Source organism: Terrapene carolina, unplaced genomic scaffold (genome assembly GCF_002925995.2).
Source record: "Terrapene carolina triunguis isolate 2854851 unplaced genomic scaffold, T_m_triunguis-2.0 Scaffold95, whole genome shotgun sequence".
Lineage (NCBI taxonomy): Eukaryota > Metazoa > Chordata > Testudines > Emydidae > Terrapene > Terrapene triunguis.
The window spans coordinates 39,669,570-39,693,157 of record NW_020664446.1 but is presented as its reverse complement, the minus strand read 5'-3'; the positions used below and the strand labels follow the sequence as shown (position 1 = coordinate 39,693,157).

The following is a 23,588-nucleotide window of genomic DNA, read 5'->3' as shown; positions in this document are numbered from 1 at the left end:
CGGGGGCGGGGCGTCGCCATGGCGGCCGGAGGCAGAGCCAGGCGGCCGGAGAAGCCGCGATGAAGGATGAGGATGATCTCGCGATACACGCGGAAGCCGGTGCCCCCCGACGCCCTGGAGATGTGAGTGCCCCCCTCGCTGCAGCCCCTGCAGCCCGGCTAGGGCCAGCTCTGGCCCGCACGCGGGAGGTTCGGCGGTAACAGGCCCAACGGCCGAGCGCTCACTGCTCCCCACCCTGACAGCAGTACCCTCCCAGCCTGACAGCCGCACCCGCACACAGGGCCTGCCCCCCCCCCCCCCGCATGACAGCAACAACCCTCACATAGGGCCCGAGCCTGACAGCAGCTCCCCCCACGGGGCCCAGCCCCTCACCCCCGGCCTGACTGCAGCACAGGCCCCAAGCTCCCCTCCCCCCTCATCATATAAGTTTGGGTTTTAAGTAAAACATGAAATATTGCGAGAATTGTAATCAAGTTGCCAGAGTTGGCTACATTGGGTATTTCACAGGAGCTGCTCTAAGAATAGCTAGACCAGGAGTGGCCAACCTGAGCCTGAGAAGGAGCCAGAATTTACCAATGTATATTGCCAAAGAGCCACAGTAATAGGTCAGCAGCTCCCGGGGCCTCCCCACACCTCCGCATCAGCTGTTCTTGGTGTGCAGGAGGCGCTGGGGGTGGGGAGGAGCAAGGGCACAGCAGGCTCAGGGGAGGGGGCAGGAAGGGGTGGAGTGGGGGCAGGGCCTGTGGCACAGCCCCCCCCCCCCCCCCCACATTGGAAAGTTGGCACCTTTAGCTCCAGCCCCGGAGTTGGTGCCTATACAAGGAGCTGCATATTAACTTCTGAAGGGCTGCATGTGGCTCCGGAGCCACAGGTTAGCCACCCCTGAGCTAGAGCTATCAGTCTTTGATACTTTAGGAGTGACAGTAGTTTAGTAAACAGAAATCTACAACATAACTCAGGACCACATTTGCCCTTGAGATTGTGTTGCGGCCCCACCTTAATCTAAGTTTCTTTGAAGTATAGAAAATGATAGCCAAAATAAAGTGTGAAGGAACCTGTCTGATCTCTGTGTTTTTTTAAAAGGTTTGTTAAAATCTAAATAATAAACAAAATAAATACAGCTATTATTGTAAATAAAATACTTATATTGTTTATGATAAGTGTTGTCATATATTTATGTTATTCTCAAAACATTAATTTGATGAATTATGGCCTAACAAGCTTAGTTTAAAGGAGACAGTGGATCCTAAACTAAGATCTTTTATCTCAAGCTTCATTCTGGAGTTAATTTGTATGTTTAAAGTCTAAGACTTTGATGAGAATAGCGATTTGTAATGGAATACTGGTAGATATTTAATATAGTGGCACTAATCCTCTAGGGATATAAAGACAGTTCAGGTGTGCGTGTTACTGTTTCCTTGAAAATCAGCAAAAACCTCTAATGCCCTGGAACTCTGCAGAAGTTTTGAGTTGTGGGGTTTATTCTCAGAACTAATGTCAAATTGAGCTTATTTATTTTTTGTTTCTTTTAGCCATGGACTTGCAAAACATGCTTTAGAGCATCATCCCCTGCCAGAGCCACTAGATGACATTTACACAGCTACTCCGGCCACTGAAAGCTATGAAGAATTCTTGAGGTATCTGGAGTAATAAAATATTTTTGTCAGGAGACCACAGAGAAACAGACAACTTTTGTGTTCTGTCCGCATTATAAAGATATCACAGTGACACAGTCTATAATATTAGGTGGTATATATGTTGATTCACAGTGGCGTGAATCCACAGTATAACTACGCTACTAATGCTTGACCTCAGAGATCTGCACTTGCACAGGTTGCCAGTGAAATTAATGGGACTCTGCATGGGCAAAGAGGTCCCCAACATAGAACAGCTTCTTGGATTGGGGTCATAATGAGGATGGAGACAATTAAATCCCAGCACTGTCCCCTTCCTAGCAGCTTGACCCAGGCTTCTCACTAGAGTAGTGATTCTATGCCTTGCTGGTTGCCCTCTCTTTCATTTTGGCAAGACAATATGATATATTTTTTCAAGCCCTAGTATACATGTATGGGAACACATGTAGTGTTTGGGAATAATTTTCAGAATAGTTAAATCCTTTTGATCTGTCACAGCTTGTGAATATTGTGGGTCATCTCATTTTTATGCTAGAAGCAGGAGAGAGGGAGAGTGATTTTCTGAGGTGTGGAGAAGATGAACTGGTAATTCTCTATGTAGTTAAAGGGAGAAGGTAGTAAAATAACTCTTGGAAAATGAACATGTCAAGAGCCTAATCCTGCAGCCCTCTACTGGAATCTAAACTGTTATAAATATGCCTTTCTATACATGAAAAATAGTTTACTCATCCACATATTTGTGAATGTATCTCATGAGAATTTTTTTCTCTCCTACCCCCAAAAATGTGCATTTTAGGGAGTCTGAAACCTTGAAGGAATCAAATTACCCAAATATTACTGCAGCTGACAATGGGAGCTCATGGTCTGCTAGTCAGACTTACACAGGCACCTCCACTGAAGACAGCTCAGTCTTCTCTTGGGGCTACGATGTGAGTAGAACACAGTCCTCCGGCATAAAATTATCAGAGATAGTTGAAAGGTTGTGCTGACACATTTCAAGTAGCATTTTGAATAAATTTCTTTGCAAAATCCAGGTTAAGGTGAGAACTGTAAATAATGCAATGGTATTTGCTATGGGAAAAGAAACAGAGGGTCTTTCTCTCTCAACCCTTCCCAACCCTCTTTTCTTTATTGTCTAATCAGGACATGTTCTGCTAATACCTGAATATCGTATAGTCTGCATTTTTAGCTTAAAACTTTCAGATCACAGGTAATTTGATGAATAAAGGTAATGTATACGGCATATATGCCATAATTGTTGAACCTCGCATGCCAGTGTGTGGTTTTCATATGGTTGGATTTACCAAACTGTATGTTGGAAAACCTCTGTGCTTCTCAAAGCATATTAAAGCCACTGAAATTTTTTCTCTTTTAAAAAATGTATTTCTCTTTCATATGCCGACACAGGCTCTGATTAACAGGTGATATTGCTCTCTCCGCAGTGGAGACAGAAAAATTGTTGAATTTTAAATGACTTGAGAAACATCTTCAGTTGTTTTCTGTCTGGAGAAGCATCCTCAGTTGTTTACTGGCTACATAGAGGATTTGGTACCTATCAACTCTTGATTACTGTTCAGTGTCATAAATTTGTGGCAACATCTAATACCACTTAGCATTGTTTTTACATTCTCTATCACCATCTCTGGCATGATTAATTTTCCATTTCACTGAAATTTGGTTGAGTCTTATTTTTTCATGTTTCCAGGTAATTTACCTGAATTGCCATGTCTCAACTGACAATTTTCTTTCTCATTATTGATTTAAAACAAATATTCTAAAACCTTCTGTTAAACCATCCAATAGGGACAGTGCTGATCTAAATTTTGTGTGTACATGGGATCAGCACTTACATCAATCCGTGTTCTCTCCAGTGGAAAGATGACTTAAGGTTAACGTGCCTCTCTGAGAGAGGTCCTTACTGTTTAAATTAATCCTGCTAAAGTTTAAGTAAATGAATTTTTTTTTCAATTAAGGTGGCTTAAAAAAATTCTCACCCCAAATCCTCCCCTTTAACATTTTTTTTTTGATAATTTTCCTTCCTAGGAATTTGATAAAGCTGCCACACGACAAGTTCAGCAGATGTTCAGACACATTGATGAGCTTTTATATGAACAGAAAGAAAGTGTGCATGTTGAGGGTCTGCAAGAAGAGTGCCAACAATGGACATCTAGCTTTCCTCATCTCAGGTATTTTATTGATGGATTAATGCTGGTAATGTCACAGAATTATTACAGAACCAAATTGCTAGTGGTGGAAATGGCTGTGTTTTTAAACATTGTTAGAATTGATGTGTGTGTGAGTGATTATACAATATGTGGAGATAAAATTGTCTGTCTGCTCCCACTCCTCCCCCACCACTGCAAGGCTCATATTTAGTTCCTTCAGGTGCTTGGAAGACTGTTGATATTTTCCACTGCATTGGGCCCTAAAATAGCAACTTTTTCTTAGAAGTGATAGATGTTTATTTTTTGATAATTAAAAAACACCAATAATTCATCCCTCCTCTACAAATGAATAGCTTGCCAGTTATGGTGGCTGTTTGGAGACTTAAATCTTATTCTTACATTTGACAGATTTGCTAATGCTTTAAGGCATTAATGTTAGAAGAGGAGAAAGCAAAAGAATTCTCTTAACACATATTCATGATGCCATGCAATATGTGTAGAGAAAATACCTCAAACCACATTAAAATATAATCTGCAAAGCAGAAAATTTCTCATTTGACAAGTATATTTTCAAAGCTATCTGTGTGAGATACAAGCAACCTCACTATTTTTATGGTGTTCATATGGCTTCTCAATAAACTTTGTTTACTTTCTTGTATAATAAATCATTCAGCCATTTTACCTATCACATTGTCTGATTTTTCAAATTTTCTTTTTAATATTATAGGATTTTGGGGAAGCAGGTAGTAATCCCCACAGATGAAGGTTTTGGGTGGTATTCAAGTTCACCTTCTAGCAGCTTAGGTTCATTGGATGTCAGCCCAGTACAAGAAAGAGATTATAGTGAGTAAGTATCAGTAGATTTCTCGGATTGTACCAGTGTATGAAGGTGATTTTTCTGCTCAGGGATTGCAACAATCAATTTATTTTCTTAATTTATGAGTTGTATATAAAGTCAAGCTTCAGCATTTTTTGTTTGGTAGGTTTTTGGACAAAGCATGGATTAGTAGCCAAAAGAAAAGAGTTACTAGATTCAGGATGGTTAGACCTTCCAGATGAGTCTATTGTTGAGGGGCAGTAGACTACAAATTGACCTAATAAGTTGATAGTTAGCTTTTTGAGGATTTCTATATATAGTAATTGCCAGTGACATTCATTAACTATTAATGTTTGTACAGTGCTTTAAAGATATAAAGCACTTTTTTCTTTACAATTGTTTTATAAACTTATTCTCTGAGACTGTAGACTCTTGATAAGCATTAAAAATATACAGCATTAAAATCCACAATATGCAGGCTTACTGTCCTCTCCAATACCTAACCCATTAATGTACCCATTTGGTCTTCCAACCAAGCCATCTTATGTGTCTCAGTCGACCATACAGGAAAAGCTAAATTCTACTGTTATAAATAGAATAACAAATTTCTTTTATTTTCAAAAAATATTTTGTTTGTTAAGGTTTAGTATTTTGGGCAAGAAGATACCTCTCTGTGTTACTCCCGTTCATAAAGATGTTGACTTTTCAAAACCTCCTACTGTTTGCTCTGTGGAGAGTGAAGAAGGTGAAGATGGAGTAATTGTCTCTGAAGGAATAATGGAGGAATATTTAGCATTTGACTGCAGAGATATGTAGGTATCGAATATTAATCTATAACAATACCTCTAATACTGGTGGCCTGGAATTTCTGTTGCTAAATGACAATATATTACGTTCGTTCTTGACATTAGGATGACAATTTATATGACAAAACAATACTTTCACTGAATCTTCTCTCACGTCATCCAACTAGAGAAATTTAAAATGTTTAAGGCTGGAGAGGCGCTTGCAAACCTATGGAGGTCTATCTATCTCCTTGAATTAGTAATTTTGCTATGCTATATTTTTCCCCTCAAAGTATTTGTCTTAATTCCTTTTTATAACTGTTCATACTAGTTGCTTCTATTTCTGGCCTGGGTGGTTTATAACATAATAGCCGAGGGTCTGTTACATGATTCTGAATGTCAAGTTTGTTACTAGTTGTTAAGTATCAACAATGTGCTTGGTGCTGTTTCTGCATTTCAGTGTCCAGGTTGCTAGTGTTTATGTAGTATTCGATCTTTCCACCTCCTTAAGAGCAATTAAGTTGTTCTGGATTCACTATTTATGAGAAAATAATTTACATTTGTTTCCATCAAAAGAAGGAAATTAAGAGTGTCAGTTGGAAACACCACTTACTTTTGTTTCCATTGGGCAAGTTGCACAAAATAAGTAAGAAATCTGTATGACCTGTTGGTTTGTTAGTTGGTCACAAGTTAACTAGTCTGAAAAAACAAAGTCACTTATGTGTACAGATCATGAGTTTCTGATTGGTGTATGGCAGTGATTTTCAAACTTTTTAGGCTGGATACCCCTTTCCAAATAATGTAGTCTACTGCGTACCCCCATCTGAGATAGGTAGAGGCGACGTGTGTGGGGGGACACACAGGGTCAGCCCCTCACGCCCAGATTTCTGCCTTCCATTTAGCAACAGCTTCTAGAGGTTTTCAAACTATGGTGCGCGCCCTCTTGGAGGGCGCAGAGGAATTTTCAAGGGGATGAACAGCGACGCCAGGTGGCTCAGGCCAGCCCTGTGGCACAGGACTCTGGGAGGGAGCACCATCTCTACCTGTTGACTCACCTCAGTGGGCCACCCCATCCTGTCTGGGTTGAGGGGCACAACCAAAAATTGTAACTCAAAGGGGGGGGCCCCCGAACACTGTCCGCCATTACATGATTTTTCTCATGTACCTGTAGGGGTACAGCTACTCCGGTTTGAAAACCATTGTATGGCATGTGCTGACCAGGCCAGTAGGAGATGGGTATTGCAGTCAACAAACAGCAGAGAATTCTGTAAGGTATTAAGTAGTCAGTATAGAAAACTCCTTTAACACTGGCCCTTCCTTATCTTCAAAATGTGTATCTTTTTATGTTAAATATTAAATAGAAGTATTGATGCTGTAATAAATAGATGCTGAAATATTTTTTATTCTGTGTCAGCATGTGAAATCTTTTGGCTGACCCATCATGTTCTTGAATGCAGCAGACATCTCCTGGCCTTCAGAACTTAGTACACCTCCTGTCTTGTGGAAGATCCTGCAGCTGGGGTCTCTTGCTGCCCCTGAGCTTTCTTTTTATATATTTTAAATACAAGAGCTTTATTTCTTTTTAATTCTCTGAAATTAAGTTGGTTCTATAGTCTAAGTATTTGGTGGCTGTTAGGTCAACAGGCAGGAAATGCTACTAAACAACTGCAGTTAGTTGCCTTTCTCTCCAAAATTAGGGACTTTGTAGTGATGTGCATTCAAGACTGCTGCCTAGTGGGGAGATGCATGAAGATAATAGTCCCATTGGAAGTTAAGTACTCAAATTGTAAATATTAATATATATTTTTTATAAAGCACTTTTTATTCATGAATCTCAAAGCGCTTTACCAAGGAGCATAAATATCATTATACTCATTTTACAGATCAGAAAATCAAGGCACAGAGAGGTAAAGTGATTTACTGAATATCACACAGATCAGTGGCAGACTCTGAAATATATTCTCATGTCAGCGCTCTATCCACAGAAGCGTGCTCCCTCCAATACTAGATTCAGTGGGTTATCTGCTCTTATTTGTTGAGTACACTGCCACCCCTCAACAGACAATAATCTGTGAGAAATACGCCATTTCTGTTGAAGTCATTTCTTGTAATCATGCAGCCAGCTGTCCTGACCTACCCATTTTAACTTAAAAGGAAATAGAACCAAAGTCTAACAGAGGTGCACATATGTAACAGACATATAACCAGCCATTTAAAACATTAAATGATTACAACAAGAATGCAAAGGATAGAGAAAGCAGTTTGTTTAAGTCAAGATAGAAATCTTGCTCACCCTCTCTTTACAGGGAGGAAGAGTTGCATGAAAGGAAAATGGGACTCTCATCTGACAGACAGAAATTAGGTTTCCCTCCTATATCTCCATGTTACTGCATGAAGGATGCTGTGCTCACATATGTGTTTGATGATGTGTGGAGTGAAGTCCTGGGCTCTGTAGAGGAGTTAATCTGCCGGCACTGGGAAGGATCAGTCTCCGGTAAGGATCAGTGTTGAAATAAAATTTGAAATGGATGTAATACTTTGATGCTCTCTTTAAAAAGGATACTCTTTGGAGTGCTTAAAATTAGTAAGCCTTAGCCTCATAGGATATACTGTATTTCTGGAGGCAATATTTGTACATTAAATCATACTTTAAAGAGAGGTAGTCAGTACTTTTTATTACTTAGTATAATTTGTATACCTTCCATAGTTTCCAATATTATTTTAGAATCCTATAAATAACACTTGTCGCGCTATTCCATTTGGGAAACACTGTTTGTCTTCCTACTACCCCAAAATAATCAGTTCACTAGTGTCTTTGATAACCACACAGGTTTGAAGTACGCTTATTTCATCGTTTGGTTAGCTGCTGTCCTGCATCATCAGAGCAGAGATATTGCAGTAATGTATTGGTAGTGTTTTGTTTTTGTTTTTTTAAAGAGTGGTGAATGGGGTAAATTGAAAAATAAAAAAATATTTGAGATAGTACTCCCCACCACATTATATTTTCAAGGGATGTTAAAATCGGTAGTTGATATTACTGTTTAAACAACTTATCACCTGCCAGCCTATGAGAAAAATCATGGGATCCATATTTGCAGAGTAGGATTTTTTTACTACTGTATGGAATGGAATAAAAGAGAGACACATTTTGGTGATGACCCTTTAACGACAACAGTACCTTGATTTTTCAACTTGATGAGACATGAATTTAACAATATTAAACAGAGTTAAAAACACTTGAGTGAAATCTATCCAAAAAGAGCCTAAAATCTTTGGATTCAAAGTATTGCCCATAAAAGTGGCAATGCTGAAAGTTTGCAGTGATGTGGATTCTCCACTCTTCTTGTTTTGTATAGATGATGAAAAAAAAGTCATAACTGTAGAAACAATGAGAATGGATCCTGGAAGCCCTTTTCTGCAGTTTGAACCTCTGCCATTGGTGTTACCTCGAGTGCCACAAGCTAAAATGCCCTCCATCACCTCAAATTTGGTAAGCTCTACTGGCCAAGTGGTTAAGGTTGAGTTGGAGTAACACTGCCTGGCCAGAGAGGCTAAAGTTTTCTAGAGGGAGATTTGTGCTTTGACCTCTTCTTAAAATTAGAAGCATGATCACTAACTGCCCTTTCTAAAACTTTAGTTTTGTTATGCCTCACAGTCACAATTGTTTTTTATCCCTGTTTTGCTGTTTTAAATGCTGTTGTTGTTTTGTAGTATCATTTATAATGGACCAAGGTACGGTGAGTTTTGGATGGTAATCGTGTAGATTCTTTCCATACTTAACATTGCTTGAGTTAAATTGTAAGGTTCTGATTAGTGTGCACAAGAGATGTCTTAGTCACTGTCAGCCCAGCCATTTCCAAGGTCATTAGAAATTAGAGATTAGAGTCTAGTCTCTGTGAAGTGGTAAGTGACTCTACATTTAAAACATGATTAAAAAAAATTTTTTTTTTAGATACTGATTCTGGCCCTGCATGTTCTACTTTAGGATTAGATGTCCCTAAAGTGGAAAGCACCAAAAATGTTATCTATATTCCATCAGTTTTTAACTCAATTCTTTCCTTTTTATTTCTTTCTTCCCACTTTTCCTGTATAATCCTCTACCTCTTCCTCATGTTTGCCTTATTGTATGTGTAGTGCCCACAACCCAGATGTAGCCGCAAAACCAAAAAGAGGAGAAAATCACCTCAAGTATGTATGCTGGGGAGATTAAAGCTCTATTGTTCTTACTATTGGTGTCATTGTGGTGGGTGGAATTTGCCATTTTTCCAGATCAGCCTGAGTTACAAGGAGAGGATTTTCCTGTTTTGTTCTTGACATAAAAGAGGTGCCCAACACATTGTAAAGTGAGATCATAAAGATTCTCCTATAGTAGTTATATTACACTCATTTGTGCACCGTGTCACAAGATTGTTTCTTGCAAATGAAAGCCTCAGTTGTGAAGCTTTAAGTACAATATATAGTATGGTAGTATATATTTTTATTTTAAAATATCTGCTAAGTGCCATCATTTGCAAGACCAAGCTTCAACTGTTATTTATAGGATACTTAGCTAAAATATGAGAATGATGTATATGAATATACTCTGCTTTGGTTGGAAGCATTCAGCTTCTGTTGTTTTCCAGTGATTATTTGATAAGGGCAAGAACATAGGTGAGTCATCATGTCAAAAGTAAATCTATTTTTTTCTGACTTGCAGATAAATGTCTCTCAAGGATCAAGTGGTGGCCCTCAACAAAATCTGAATGGTTTGATGGTGATACATGGGATCCACTTACAGCAAAGGAATCTGCCTTTAATAGACAAAATATTGTAAGAGTAGTAGCTTTTTGTCTTTGTAGTACTGTAGTAAAGTTGAGCTCTTTAATGCTAGGAAAGAAGAATGTATTGGGATTAAACCCAGTGTCAAGAAATTAATCTCCCATAGTGTAAGCAGCGGATCTCGATTATTTTCTCACCTATTTATCTGTTCTCAGTGATGCAATATATTTACTGCACTTGCACAAGACTAACTTTATGCTCCTGTGTAAAGCCACTAGGATTACTCACATGCTTAAAGTTAGGCACATGCTTAAATACTTTGCTGAATCAGGATCTAAAAGTGTTAAATATACTATGATTTCATAAGGGTAGCTAAAAGGATGGTGTTGAGGTTTGGTTTTCTTTTTAAAATGTAGTGGTTGGATGCTCATGTAAGAGACTGATACAACTTGACTTGCATGAGGCATGGGGGAGAGAAAATGCTATACCAGTTCTCTCTTACCATTCTGCCAATATACCAGTCTGGAACTGGAACAAGCCTGCTGTTTCATATATTGAGTTTCTCTTAAAGAAAGGCCCCTCTTGCCAAATGGCAAATTGTGTGGTGGTTTTGTGACATGCAACAGATAGAACAAGCAAACTCAACACCTTTTTGTTTCTGATCTAAATATTATTTCAACTTGGTCTACAGAGATGAAAGATTAATGCACTAACCCATTAAGCCATCTAATCCCAAACTTTTAAAATTTATTTTTTTAATATGGCTAGTTTATCACTTAGTTAGCTGTTGTCTGCATCACAACTGGTACTAGCTGGCATAGCTTTTGTCATCCTGAAGAGGACAATCACAGGTTGAATGGAATTGGAAATGAAGGTGCCCTCTTAGCCCTAGAGATAGACCTGTTTGGTCTGGTCTGAGGCACAAAGCCAAGGATGTGAGGGTTTAGTTTGCATTGCCACTCTCTATGTTGTATAGTAATTCTTCCATTTCTATTCTCTTCAATCTGGAACATTTCATGATAATTAAAAATAAAGTCTACCTCCTTTCTTTCTGTTCCTTGCCCTATTCCTTGGTAGCACAGCCCTCCGTGACTTATAGAATGGTATCAAAAGTCTACCAACTTTATCAGGACATAATGTTGCTATTGTAGTTTTCAGACGAGGACTGTACTAGTAGTATGAAATTTGTCATAATGACCATGTTTATGTATGTTTCATTTGGTTCCTTGATTCTGTTGTTAGAGATCTGGATGACAAATCACTATTGAGGCCAGGCTCCAGTTCCATCCTCTCAACAAGAACTCGACCAAATCGCACTCTAGAGCTCAGTACGTCTTCTCTGTCATATTCTGCTCATTCTGCTAGAAGACGCAACCCACCACCACGCACCCTGCATCCCATCAACACTAACCACTCTCGTTCTGGGACACCAAGATCCATGGATGAAGTCATCAGGGGAACACGACTGTATGTTTAAAAACCAATTTTTCACTCTACAAATTATAGAACCAAATCCATGTAAAGCAAAAAAGCTGTCAAATGGAGACAGTGTCTATGATTTTTTTATTTAAAAAAAATATAATTGCAAATTAAATCACTGCCTCCTGAGAAAGCTGAAACTGCTACATTTGCTAAAACTGACCTAACATTTTACCTGCAACCTATGTTTCTGAAAATTGCCTAAGGATGTGATACTGTGCATCCTGTAAAAGAGAGACTACATTCCTATAAGTTTTTGAGCAACTGGAGAGCAAACTTAATTTTATTAATTGCTGCCTTGGAGAGAGGAGGAGAGTTGCATGTAAAGATGTACAATATGATAGCTACAGAGGATGCTAATCTTAGTGAGTCTGTTCCAAAGCCCACTGAAGTCAGTGGAAAGACTCCCATTGACCTCAATGGGCTTTGGATCAAATCCAGAATGAAATTATTTTCATTTTCCTCTAGTCTTTTGCCTGCATCCAAAACAGACTTTTACACTTTGAAAGCAGCTGAATCACCCTGGAGTGCGAGTACCAAGAGCTGGCTCTTCTGGATTTAGAAGTGACATGCCAAAATGCATCATTCTGGGAAGCCACAAGTACTAAAAGTCTCTAATTGATCTCTGATGCTTCTGGTATCTGTGACAACCTAGAATGATATATTGTGCAGCATTGCTAGTAAACCCAGAAGAGTCATTGGATATTACAGACCCTAAAAATGTTTTGTTTAGAAAGGTGAATTAAAGTTTTTCTCTGTTGAATGTCCTTTGCAGGCAGGCTAGTGGCAGAATTCTGCATGTGTTTCTGGAACTGACTGGACTTTTCCTTTTGACTTTGCAGTCTACATTTAAGAATGGACTCGTGTTCTTTTAAACTCATCCAATCTATCCTGTCTTCTCTACATTTTTTTTCAGATGTTGTCATTATTACCAACTCAGCTGTAAATTACTTAATAGCTGATTCTCCTTTTTCCTTCCAGTGTCTTATAATGTCTCTGTTCGCTATTCTCAGACCCAGAGATTCATTTCACAATTCTTGAAGTACCCCCTTTATTCTTAGAATATATGCTAAATGCATATAGTGGGTTCCAGGGAGAGGTTTTAAAAAATTTGGTTATGCTTTCAAGCTCTTGTAACACATAGTTCCAGAATGTCCTCCCAATCTGGCAATCTCCGAATGTATGCAATATAATATCCAAGGCATCTTGAATATCTTCAATACTTATCTCATATGTGGACTCTATTCATATATAAGATGCCTATAAATTGCAGTATTTTCAAAGCAGAATACCTATTTTACAACTTTCTACTTTTGTTTGCACATTTGTAGTTATTCCTTAAACTCTCATATTAACACAAATATTATGTAGATTTAAATATCACAATTAAATAAATTTTAAAACTGAATAGTTAAAAATCATTTCCCTTTTGCTTACTTGTCCAGACTTAAATTTTGTGTCTTTTCTGCAATAGTTGCTAATAAATTATCACTCAGACTTCAGAGAAGCCAGGAAATGCTGCTCCCTGTCTTGTTTTAGATGTCATTGATTCCATCAACTTTGTAATATAAATACTGAACTTGCCTTTTGTTGGGTAGAAAGCTTCTGAGTTCACCTTCTTAAAAAAAGGATTTGCTCTTAACAAGCCTTTTACATCTTCCATTTTGTTCCTGTAATGAAGTCATAAAGTTGAATTTGTGAGATCACAGTTAGTGATTTCATAGACAAGCAGGATGAGAAACAGGGCTGTGTGGGAGAATCTCTTGCTTAAAACACACATTTCAGCAGTATCTATATTTGTTTGTATATTTTGCCAAACACAGTGGTATCTAGCCACTCGAGAGAGGAACATAAAGTTTCAACATGGTCCTGTTAGGACACACTTCTCTTCTCCATTCTGGGGTATCATTGGTCTGTTATTGATTTCTTTCCTCTCCTTTTTGGGCTTTCTGGGCAAAGTGACAGAGTGTTTATTAAGAAAAAGGCAGTGTAAACATCTGTATCTTGTATTGTGCAATAAAAGAGGCAAAACATGACATCATCCTTATGCACTGTGGTAGAGTTCCATAGCAGGGTGCCCTTTCCCAAGAATGCCAGGACTCCAGTACCAATGAGCTTCATCTTGGGTACCAACAACTACTTAGTACATGTTGAGCACAGTATTTCAAGGATGATGTGGAGGAAAAGGCAGTCCTATTTAGGTTTTGAAGATAAAGATCAGGACTTTTAATTGGATCCAGTATTAAAGGGGGAGCTAGTACAGTGATTCTCATTTACATGTTCTTGTCTATCTGTTCTGCTTAGGAGATGGGGTTCCACATTCCAGACCAGCTGCAGCCTCTGTATATCTTCCATTCTCAGCCCCACATAGAGAGTATTACAGTAGTCTGTCCTTGAGACTACAAAGACATAGATCCAGAAGGTGTTTCTGGCTGCTGCCACAGCTTGGATATCTAGATACAGTGCAGAGCCAAGATGGCCTACCTCCTAGACAATGGACAGAAGCCTTAAACAGAAGCAATTGATACAGATTATGCAAAATCTGCCAAAAGTTCCTCATTGCTCACCAACATTTATCTTACTTGAATCTGAGTCAGTGTTTACTGACTCTATCCATCCAGGTGCTTATTTCTTCCATACAATGAGGTAGCTGGAAGATGGCATCTGCTTCAGGTGCAAATGATATGTGTAGTTGTGCTTTATCAGCATGTTGCTGACATTTGAGCCCATACTATCACAACCATCTCATGGTTTCTCACATAGATATTGAAGAGGAGAGGGGACAGTATTGAGGCGTGTGGGATTCCACAGATAGGAGCTTTTGGTAAGAGCAGTTGCCCATCACAGCCCTCAGATGTAGTCAAAAGGAATGAGTAGAACACTGTGAGAGCAGTGCCATCAACTCCTGCTATATTCCATAGATGGGATAGCAATATCTTGTGGTTAGCCATATTGAGGGCATTAGATAAATACAGTAGAACTAGCACAGATGTCTTACCACTGTTCATGGCATAAAATCATCTGAAAGAATAACAGTGCTGTCTCAATGTCATAGCTAGGTCTGAAACCTATCTGGGAGGGATCTAGCGATAAGTAATTATGTGCTGCTGGAGCTGGGCTGCTGTTACCTTTCCCATGACCTTGCTTAGGGTTGTGAAGACTGCTGAGTGAAACTGCTGAGATCGCTGTTATTTTGACCATTGACTGGACCATAGTGTCTGGAAGGTTTGCCTTCCCAAGGGATACATTGACAAAATGCATGAAGAGCAGTCGCAAGCCTACTAACAAGGGAATACAGGAAATTACTGGCTAAGACCATTTTGTAACTTTTCAAAAATAATTTCAAGTTGATTCCAGTGCAGTGCTCGCCCTTAAAGCCCAGTTCTCCTATACTTTCCACACAACAACCCAGCATCTTAAATTACAATTCTGCATGTGTTGTCCTGAGTTTTATTGTTTCATTTGCTTTAGCTCACATCGGTCTCATAATCTCTGGTATTAATGTATATTTTTGGTTGTTGGTGGTGGCGGATTCCAGTCCTACTGCACATGACCAGCTGTTGTCACCGTCCTTAATGCCCTTGAGCCGAAATAATCTTCTGCCACCTATTAGTACTGCTGACGTGGTGGAACACTTGAACACCGTGAGATCCCAAAGACAAACGGTAACCTGCCAATTTGTATGTCATATGAAAACACATTTAATTATATTCTTTGGAAACGAGAGACATGTTAAAGTTGAATTTATCTCACAACAGATTGCATTGGCAAATCCAAGAAATGTTTATTGTATTTTTATTTTTGGTTTATATTTTTGTTATCCAAATTATCCTGATGTTCTGAGAAGTTCTTCCTCATAGTTATAAGATAATACAATGTTGTAATACAAAAATAAGCTCATGAGTTTTGACCAACAAACTGGAACAAAGTTGAGTGCTTTTCAGACCCAGTGAAAGTAGGAACCATTTTCTGTTTCCTATGAAGATGCTCATAGTTGATTAGATTTTGATTCCAAGATTTTCTTTAATGTAGTCACAATCAAAAATAGTCTAATTGTTAATTTTCCTGTACTTTGATGTAGGAAGCCCGAGGGAATTCCAGTCGAGCTCAGAGTGCAATGGAAGATGAGATTAACCATCAGCAGCCACAGGAGAGGCTTTTCTTACCTGATCATTTCTCCAGGCCTAATACAACACATGCATTTTGGGTAAAAAGTGGCAAATGTATCCAAATAATATTTAGATCCAGAGAGATTGTTTGGTAGATTTTTGCTTTAGCAGTTAGCATTTAGCATTTATAAATACTTAATGGAGAACTGGATGGCTCAAGTGATTGGTACAGAACCTTTAACCCCTACATCTCCAAATTAAATCTGCTCAAATTAAATTAAAGGTTGGTAGATACAAAGTTGTTTGGCGCCTGTGAAATGACAATGTGGACTCAGTCCAGTTCCTAGAGGTTAAGTGTCCATGCCTCCAAATTCCCCACAACCAGCTCTCTTTATGGTCAGTATTTTCAGCTATTGGAACTACACTCTTCTCCTTAAAGATGGTCCTTCCAGAACAAGTTTGAGGTATATTGTGGAGAAGCTTGTACTCTTGATCTAAATATGACTTTAATCTTCAGAGCTTTTCAAGCCAGCATCTTTCATGAGGATTACAGTCATGAAGTAATGAGGAAGAAAAAAATACTTTGCTTTGTAAACTTAAAGGGACTTGTTGGGCCGTCTACTCAACCTCCTGCATAACTGAAGGATAGTTTTCTTAATTTTCCTTGAACAACCCCATATTATTTGTAAAATCCCTACAGTTCAATTTCATTATCAGATGCTGCTGTATAGCTCTTTATTTTAAAATTTACTGGGGAACAGTCTGGCTGGCTTCTTGTCCCAGCTTTAACTAAACTTTTTTATTATATTAAGCTTTGTGAGTATTGAATCCTGCAGCACAGCTCATGGTTTCCATGTATGGTTTTGGTTTTCCATGTATGGTTGTAGGAACACTTGGGCTTCCTATCTTGAAACATAGGTAGTTTCAGAAATTGAAAGAATGATAATGAATGGCTAGTGCTGCTTTTAAGTAATATATAGTAGATTTTTGGTGGGGGAGGGGAGAGGTGTAGATAGGTGTGGTGTCTTCTGTCCAATTTAACCTAAGGGAGAACCACCTCGAGATATTAATCTTTGTATATTAGGCTCATATATTATACTTACGAGGTCTGGAGTTATTGGGCACCATTAAAAATGTTCTGTTTTAATAAAGTTCTTGGTATTGGGACTTGCCATTTTAAAAAATCCTGTTACTGCAAGTATTCAAAACTAGTTCACCTTATCTTTCAGCCCGATCCACAGTATCGCCGTTCTTGCACAGTTATTGATTATGCTAATCAACCCCAGACCAGTAGAGGATCAGCAGGCACAGGTACATGCAATATTTTGACTGAAATAATAATGGGTGTGATGTGCTTTTGTATCACATGACTTAAGCTATATCTGCAACATGAACAGAAAACCTCTATTAATAAATTTATTTAATACTTGATTTATACTTCTGATTTACTATTATAGAAAGTTTCACAGATATGAGGCTTGTGTGGTTTTTGCTCCTGCCATATGTAACAGTTGAAATAATTCAAAGGACTTTTTACACTGTGGACCTTGATCCTTCTCCTATTAAAATACATGGAAATTGACTGAAGAGAAAGAAAGATCAAGTACTATACATGTGAAATTCAAGGTTATATTTTTCTATTGGTTCTGGTTCACTATCTGTGTAACTAAGGCCTTGCCTATATGAAAAGCTGCGCTGGTTTAACTGAAAGTCAGTGTAGTTGAATCAGTGTCAAAAATCCCTCTAGGGATACTTTTACATAAGTTTAAACCCCAGATAGCAATTTAGCTTCATTTGACTTGTAACCCACTTAAGCTGAATACACACACACAGTTTAAATTGAGTTGAGTAACCATGCAGGGGATTTTACCAGTTTAGTTAAGTTGATTTAAAATCCACTTTTAGTTAAACCAGTGCAGTTTCTAAATGTAGATGAGGTTTTGCATGAGGATGGGATGAACTTAGTGGCAGATAATACGCATTCCCTAGCCCGAACTGCCCTACTATTCTGGAAATGCTAACGATACAATCCTTAACTTTTAAAATAAAGCCATTCTTATATGCTTCAGATACAACCCCCATTACAATTTTGTGACTTAGCAGCAGGGTACACGAAGCCATGTGTGTGCGCAAGTGCACTTTTGCCACAGAAATAATCTAGGGAGGAAGGCCTCTTGTCTCCATCAACTCTTGCTTCAGAGATCTCAGGATTACTGTAGGGAGAGTGTCAGTTATTGTACTATGCAATTACACAGCAGTAAAAAACAGTTAACCAAATCTATAGTTTTGTTTTCTATATTGTTTTCAGGTATGGCTGGGTAGTTTACATTGGAAAATAGTCTGGATTGTAAATCCTTAATTGGGATAAGCTTGTCACCTCAAACTCAAAACCCATTCTCTGTATCTATTTTAATACTGGAATGTTTATTACGCTACAGATTCTGTTAACATAAGAGTGAGAGGTATCAGGTTAGGGATATCTAGTTCTTCCTGTATTAGTTCTTTTCACCATCATGCTCTGGGTCATTCTTTAGATGAGGAGAGAGATCATCCTCCATTGGGTAGGAAATGAGGCAGCAGATTTGAGAACTGTTAAATGTTCTTGGTGCATTTGTATCTGATAGTTGATGGTCTGTCAGATTCCTAGTGGATAGGTGTTAGGATGGTATTTATTATCTGAGCTGGTATCAGACATGCCAAACCCACGAAAAAAACGCAGAAAGTAGGCTTGGTTTTGGCTTAATTGGCTTGTGAATTGCTTGTTGGCTAGTAGCTTGTTGCTTCTTTTTTTTGATCGGCTTCTGGCAAGCAGGGGCAAGGGGGAAGAGAGTCAGGGATGCACAGCAGGCCCACCACAGTCCCAGAGTGCACACCAGGGGGATTAGTCAGTAGAGGGTTGGGGTTCGTAGGGATTTGTTTGTTTTGGCCTTGTTTTGAAATGGGATTAGTTTGATTTTTGGCTTATTGTGAAAGTCAGGGTGCTTATTTACTGTGTGAGAGTTGGCAACTGTGGCTGGTATCCTTGTCAATGATTGAACAGTTATGGAGAGCATCTGGTGGTTCCTTCAGCTCAGTGTTGAAGCACATGGTCGGGGGAAAAAATGGGGGGTGGAGAATTGAACTGTTATTGTCTGTTGTACTATTAGAAAGCTCTTACAGGTTGTCCCTTTCTGGTGGAATTCTTGAGTCCCATGATTTGTGGTGCTAACTCTAATAAGGCATAATTTTCCATCCATCAGAATCAGTGCAATATAGTTCAATGAAGCAGCCACTCACTCAGCTAGTGAGCACAGCAGAAACCAGCCCAAGAAGGGATAGCAACAGGAAGGGTCTGGCATATAAATTCTCCAGGAATGAAATGCACACCAACATGCCCTAGCAGCAGCTCATGTTATTTCCCCTACTTAGTTCTGGACTGGGATGGAGGGAGAGTATTAAACACTTTAAATAGGAAGTTACTGTGCGGCAAGCCAGGTTGCGAAGCTACAGTGCACCAGCTTGCCATGCAGTGACACCGTGTGTGGATATTGATACAGTGCACTTCAAGTAATAGTACATCAAGCCAACGTCCAGGACTTTATGCTCCTTAGCAGTGTCTACAAAGGACATTACTTTGTGATATGACAAACTGCTATGATGTAGAATCTTACCCGGCTTGCTGCACAGAAAACTTGCCATGTAGACAAGCCCTAAGGGCACAGTTGGCATAGGGCACAAGCATGCATGTGTTTCTCCCTCCCCACCAAGCCTCCAGGGAATCAGTTCCTTCTCAGGCCAAGCTCCCCTCAACTCCTCCTCTCCCATTGCTGCCAGACTTGGTATAGAGCACAGATCAGGAGCCTAAGTCCTTAACCCCACCACCATTAGAGTATCTGAATAAGGGCCAGGCTGGAGAGCGCTCAAGGCATGTCTGAGTGGAAGGAAAGAGGGGAAATTGGTGCCTGAATTGTGTGTATGTTTTATGTACACTTCACACTGATTTTTCAAGCTGAAACATCCATAGCCAAAGGGAGTATTGCCTACTATGCTTAGAAGACAGACCAAAAGAAGAAACTGTCTTAAAAATCATGATTTTTTAGGATGGTAAATATTACTCTCCTGTATTCATGCTGGTACTTCTCACAAGCACTGGAATTTCAAGTATTCTTGGTACAAAGCTTCTTTAATGGATCATGTCACAGAGCAGTCCACAATAATACAGCAGCTACTTTCAACCAAGTTAAATAGAAAGGAGCATAAACACTGCCAAATTAAGTGTAAAAATGTAATAAGAAATGCCAAAAAGGAGTCTGAAGAACAGTTAAACATTTTATTGCCACCTTTTGAGTTTTTGGCTAACTACATCGGAAGCAGGAAGCCTGCTAAACAACCAGTGGGGCCCCTGGCCGATCGAGATACAAAAGGAGCATTTAAAGACAAAGTCATTGCGGAGAAACTAAATGAATTCTTTGCTTCAGTCTTCATGGCTGAGGATGTTGGGGAGATTCCCAAACCTGAGCTGTCCTTTGTAGGTGACAAATCTGAGGAATTGTCGCAGATTGAAGTGTCACTAGAGGTGGTTTTGGAATTAATTGATAAACTTAATAACTCACTGGGACCAGATAGCATTCACTCAAATGTGAAATTGCGGAACTAGTAACTATGGTTTGTAACCTGTCCTTTAAATCAGCTTCTGTACCCACTGACTGGAAGATAGCTAATGTAACACCAATATTTAAAAAGGGCTCTAGAGGTGATCCCGGCAATTACAGACCAGTAAGTCTAACGTCAGTACCGGGCAAATTAGTTGAAACAATAGTAAAGAATAAAATTGTCAGACACATAGAACAAATTGTTAGGCAAAAGTCAACGTGGTTTCTGTAAAGGGAAATCATGTCTTACTAATCTATTAGAGTTCTTTGACGGGGTTAACAAACATGTGGACAAGAGGGATCCAGTGGACATAGCGTACTTAGATTTCCAGAAAGCTTTTGACAAAGTCTCTCACCAAAGGCTCTTACGTAAATTAAGTTGTCATGGGATAAGAGGAAGATCCTTTCATGGATTGAGAACTGGTTAAAAGACAGGGAACAAAGGGTAGGAATAAATGGTAAATTTTCAGAATGGAGAGGGGTAACTAGTTGTGTTCCCCCACGGTCAGTCCTAGGACCAATCCTATTCAACTTATTCATAAATAATCTGGAGAAAGGGGTAAACAGTGAGGTAGCAAAGTTTGCAGAGGACACTAAACTGCTCAAGATAGTTAAGACCAAAGCAGACTGAAGAACTTCAAAAAATCTCATAAAACTAAGTAATTGAGCAACAAAATGGCAAATGAAATTTAATGTGGATAAATGTAAAGTAATGTACATTGGAAAAAATAACCCCAACTATACATACAATATGATGGGGGCTAATTTAGCTACAACTAATCAGGAAAGAGATCTTGGAGTCATCGTGGATAATTCTCTGAAGATGTCCACGCAGTGTGCAGCGGCAGTCAAAAAAGCAAACAGGATGTTAGGAATCATTAAAAAAGGGATAGAGAATTAGACGGAGAATATCTTATTGCCCTTATATAAATCCACGGTTCTCCCACATCGTGAATACTGCGTACAGATGTGGTCTCATCTCAAAAAGGATATACTGGCATTAGAAAAGGTTCAGAGAAGGGCAACTACAATGATTATGGGTTTGGAATGGATCCCATATGAGGAGAGATTAAAGAGACTAGGACTTTTCATCTTGGAAAAGAGGAGACTAAGGGAGGATATGATAGAGGTATATAAAATCATGAGTGGTGGGGAGAAAGTGAATAAGGAAAAGTTATTTACTTGTTCCCATAATATAAGAACTAGGGGCCACCAAATGAAATTAATGGGCAGCAAGTTTAACACAAATAAAAGGAAGTTGTTCTTCACACAGCACACAATCAACCTGTGGAACTCCTTGCCTGAGGAGGTTGTGAAGGCTAGGACTGTAACAGGGTTTAAAAGAGAACTAAATTCATGGAGGTTAAGTCCATTAATGGCTATTAGCCAGGATGGGTAAGGAATGGTGTCCCTGGCCTCTGTTTATCAGAGGGTGGAGATGGATGGCAGGAGAGAGATCACTTGATCATTACCTGTTAGGTTCACTCCCTCTGGGGCACCTGGCATTGGCCACTGTCATTAGACAGGATACTGGGCTGGATGGACCTTTGGTCTGACCCAGTAGGGCCATTCTTATGTTCTTATACCTTTCTTACCTCCAGAAAGTTTCATAAAAGAAATATTTTAAGATTATTGTACATAATCAGTCTTGGTTTTTAAAACGAAGATAATGCAATTGCTAATAAATAAATTAAAGGAAAGTGTATTTTAACATTGAAAATGTGAATATAAATGTTTTTGGTATTTAAGACTTCTAGCAGATACTAAAATGGATGTTTTACCTAATCTTTATGTAGTAGGTCTTCAGCTACATGGTTCTGTAAGAGCTCACAGCAGAGGTGGATCAGTTACAAGAAGCAGACAAGGACTATAATGAGTAACGAACTCTCACCATGATGCAGTGAGCACATCTGGACGCTCTTGAAACAGTGTTGAATCTCAGCAATATCAAACTTGTTTACAGAAGAATTTAAGAACATCTTCATGAAGGATCTTATTTTTGTATGTTGTATTTTAAAAAAAGCAGCTGCCAAAGACTATAGGGTACTCAGCACATTTCAGTTTTCTTCCTGTAGACCAGGTTTTGCTGTTCTGGTGAACACTAAAGCTTGTATCCTAAAAGTCTACCAACATTTTCCACTAAACCATTGCTAATATTTTTCATATTAAAAAGGACTATTGGCTCAGGACTCTTTGCTTCCCGTTACTGCAGCAGTGGCACTACTGGAACAGTTGCCTAAGGGCTAACTTTGTGAAAGACTATTGCACTTTTCACAGCAATCTATTTACTATATATTAAAGGATTTAAAAAAAAAATCTTAATTACTACATTGATATTTCTGGCATGATTTCTCTATCAAAAGTGAGTAGATTTATTGCATATAATGCTGCCTGTACAACTGTGGTGTTCAGGTACTTTGGACAAACTGTGGATCCTGCGGTGAGAACACCAGATACAACAGTTGCATAAAATAAGGTAGCAAATAAAGATGAAATCTTATGCTTCCACATTTGCTAATTTTAACTTGCAGTCTTAACTGTAGCATGCTACTGTCCTTTCCTGTATTATAAACTAATACCTCTCCCCCAGTGACTCAGGCAAGTGTCCTCAAGGGACAAAAGCAATCATTTTGCTGAAAATTTATTCCCACACACTACTCAAAGTAAGAGAATCCTTTAAATATTCTTGATTAAATATTTTGTTAAGTAATTTCAGCAGATGAATCTGTCTCCATTTTGAAACAAATTAGAGTGACTAAAGAAGTGTTTCTGTGCACCAGCATCATTCACCATTTCAGTCACATATGAGAGCTTTCTTAGGCACAGACACATTCTGCTTTTGTAAGATAGACATACTGGGATATATTAGAAACAGTTACCATTAAGACTTAAATATAGCTTACACATTAAATGCAACAATTTCACAGTAAAGCAGCTAAACTGTAATTCAGTTTAACTACAATTAGCTTCAGGTCTTACTATTAACAGTAAGTGCCAGACTGCAAATATATGTATAGTCATAAATTGAGAGTAACCTGTTATTTTTGAACAAAAGGTATTCTGCTACAATGTGAAGACAGTTACTTTGAGGGAACTGATTATTTAATAAACAAATTGTCACCTTTTATATGCAATTAAAAAACCTTTTCTAAACTTCATTTGTTCGTTTGTAATTTGAAAATATTGAGGAACAGTTTGTAAATGTGAATC

General features: G+C 38.7%; 1 protein-coding gene across 3 annotated transcripts; it reads left to right on the top strand.

Annotated features, from left to right (window-relative positions):
* Nucleotides 1-11: 11 nt before the first annotated feature.
* On the top strand, nucleotides 12-23,588 carry FAM149B1 (family with sequence similarity 149 member B1). 3 transcript variants are annotated; one of them, XM_026651028.1, is made up of 15 exons: nucleotides 12-122; nucleotides 1,533-1,637; nucleotides 2,431-2,563; nucleotides 3,678-3,820; nucleotides 4,527-4,646; nucleotides 5,258-5,428; nucleotides 7,708-7,895; nucleotides 8,758-8,891; nucleotides 9,536-9,589; nucleotides 10,098-10,210; nucleotides 11,402-11,626; nucleotides 15,177-15,303; nucleotides 15,720-15,845; nucleotides 16,977-17,058; nucleotides 22,175-23,588. In XM_026651028.1, exons 1-15 carry the CDS (start codon nucleotides 67-69, stop codon nucleotides 22,249-22,251), a joined length of 1,854 nt encoding a protein of 617 aa, XP_026506813.1. In that variant the 5' UTR covers nucleotides 12-66; the 3' UTR covers nucleotides 22,252-23,588. The 3 variants fall into 3 exon arrangements, with proteins under 3 accessions (XP_026506813.1, XP_026506815.1, XP_026506814.1); XM_026651030.1 differs by lacking the exon at nucleotides 4,527-4,646; XM_026651029.1 differs by lacking the exon at nucleotides 9,536-9,589.

Coding starts and splice junctions, on each gene's coding strand:
- FAM149B1 (XM_026651028.1), top strand. CDS start 67: ATGAGGATGATCTCGCGATACACGCGGAAGCCGGTGCCCCCCGACGCC. Junction 5,429..7,707: donor GCATTTGACTGCAGAGATAT/GTAGGTATCGAA, acceptor CTCTCTTTACAG/GGAGGAAGAGTTGCATGAAA. Junction 15,846..16,976: donor ATACAACACATGCATTTTGG/GTAAAAAGTGGC, acceptor CTTATCTTTCAG/CCCGATCCACAGTATCGCCG.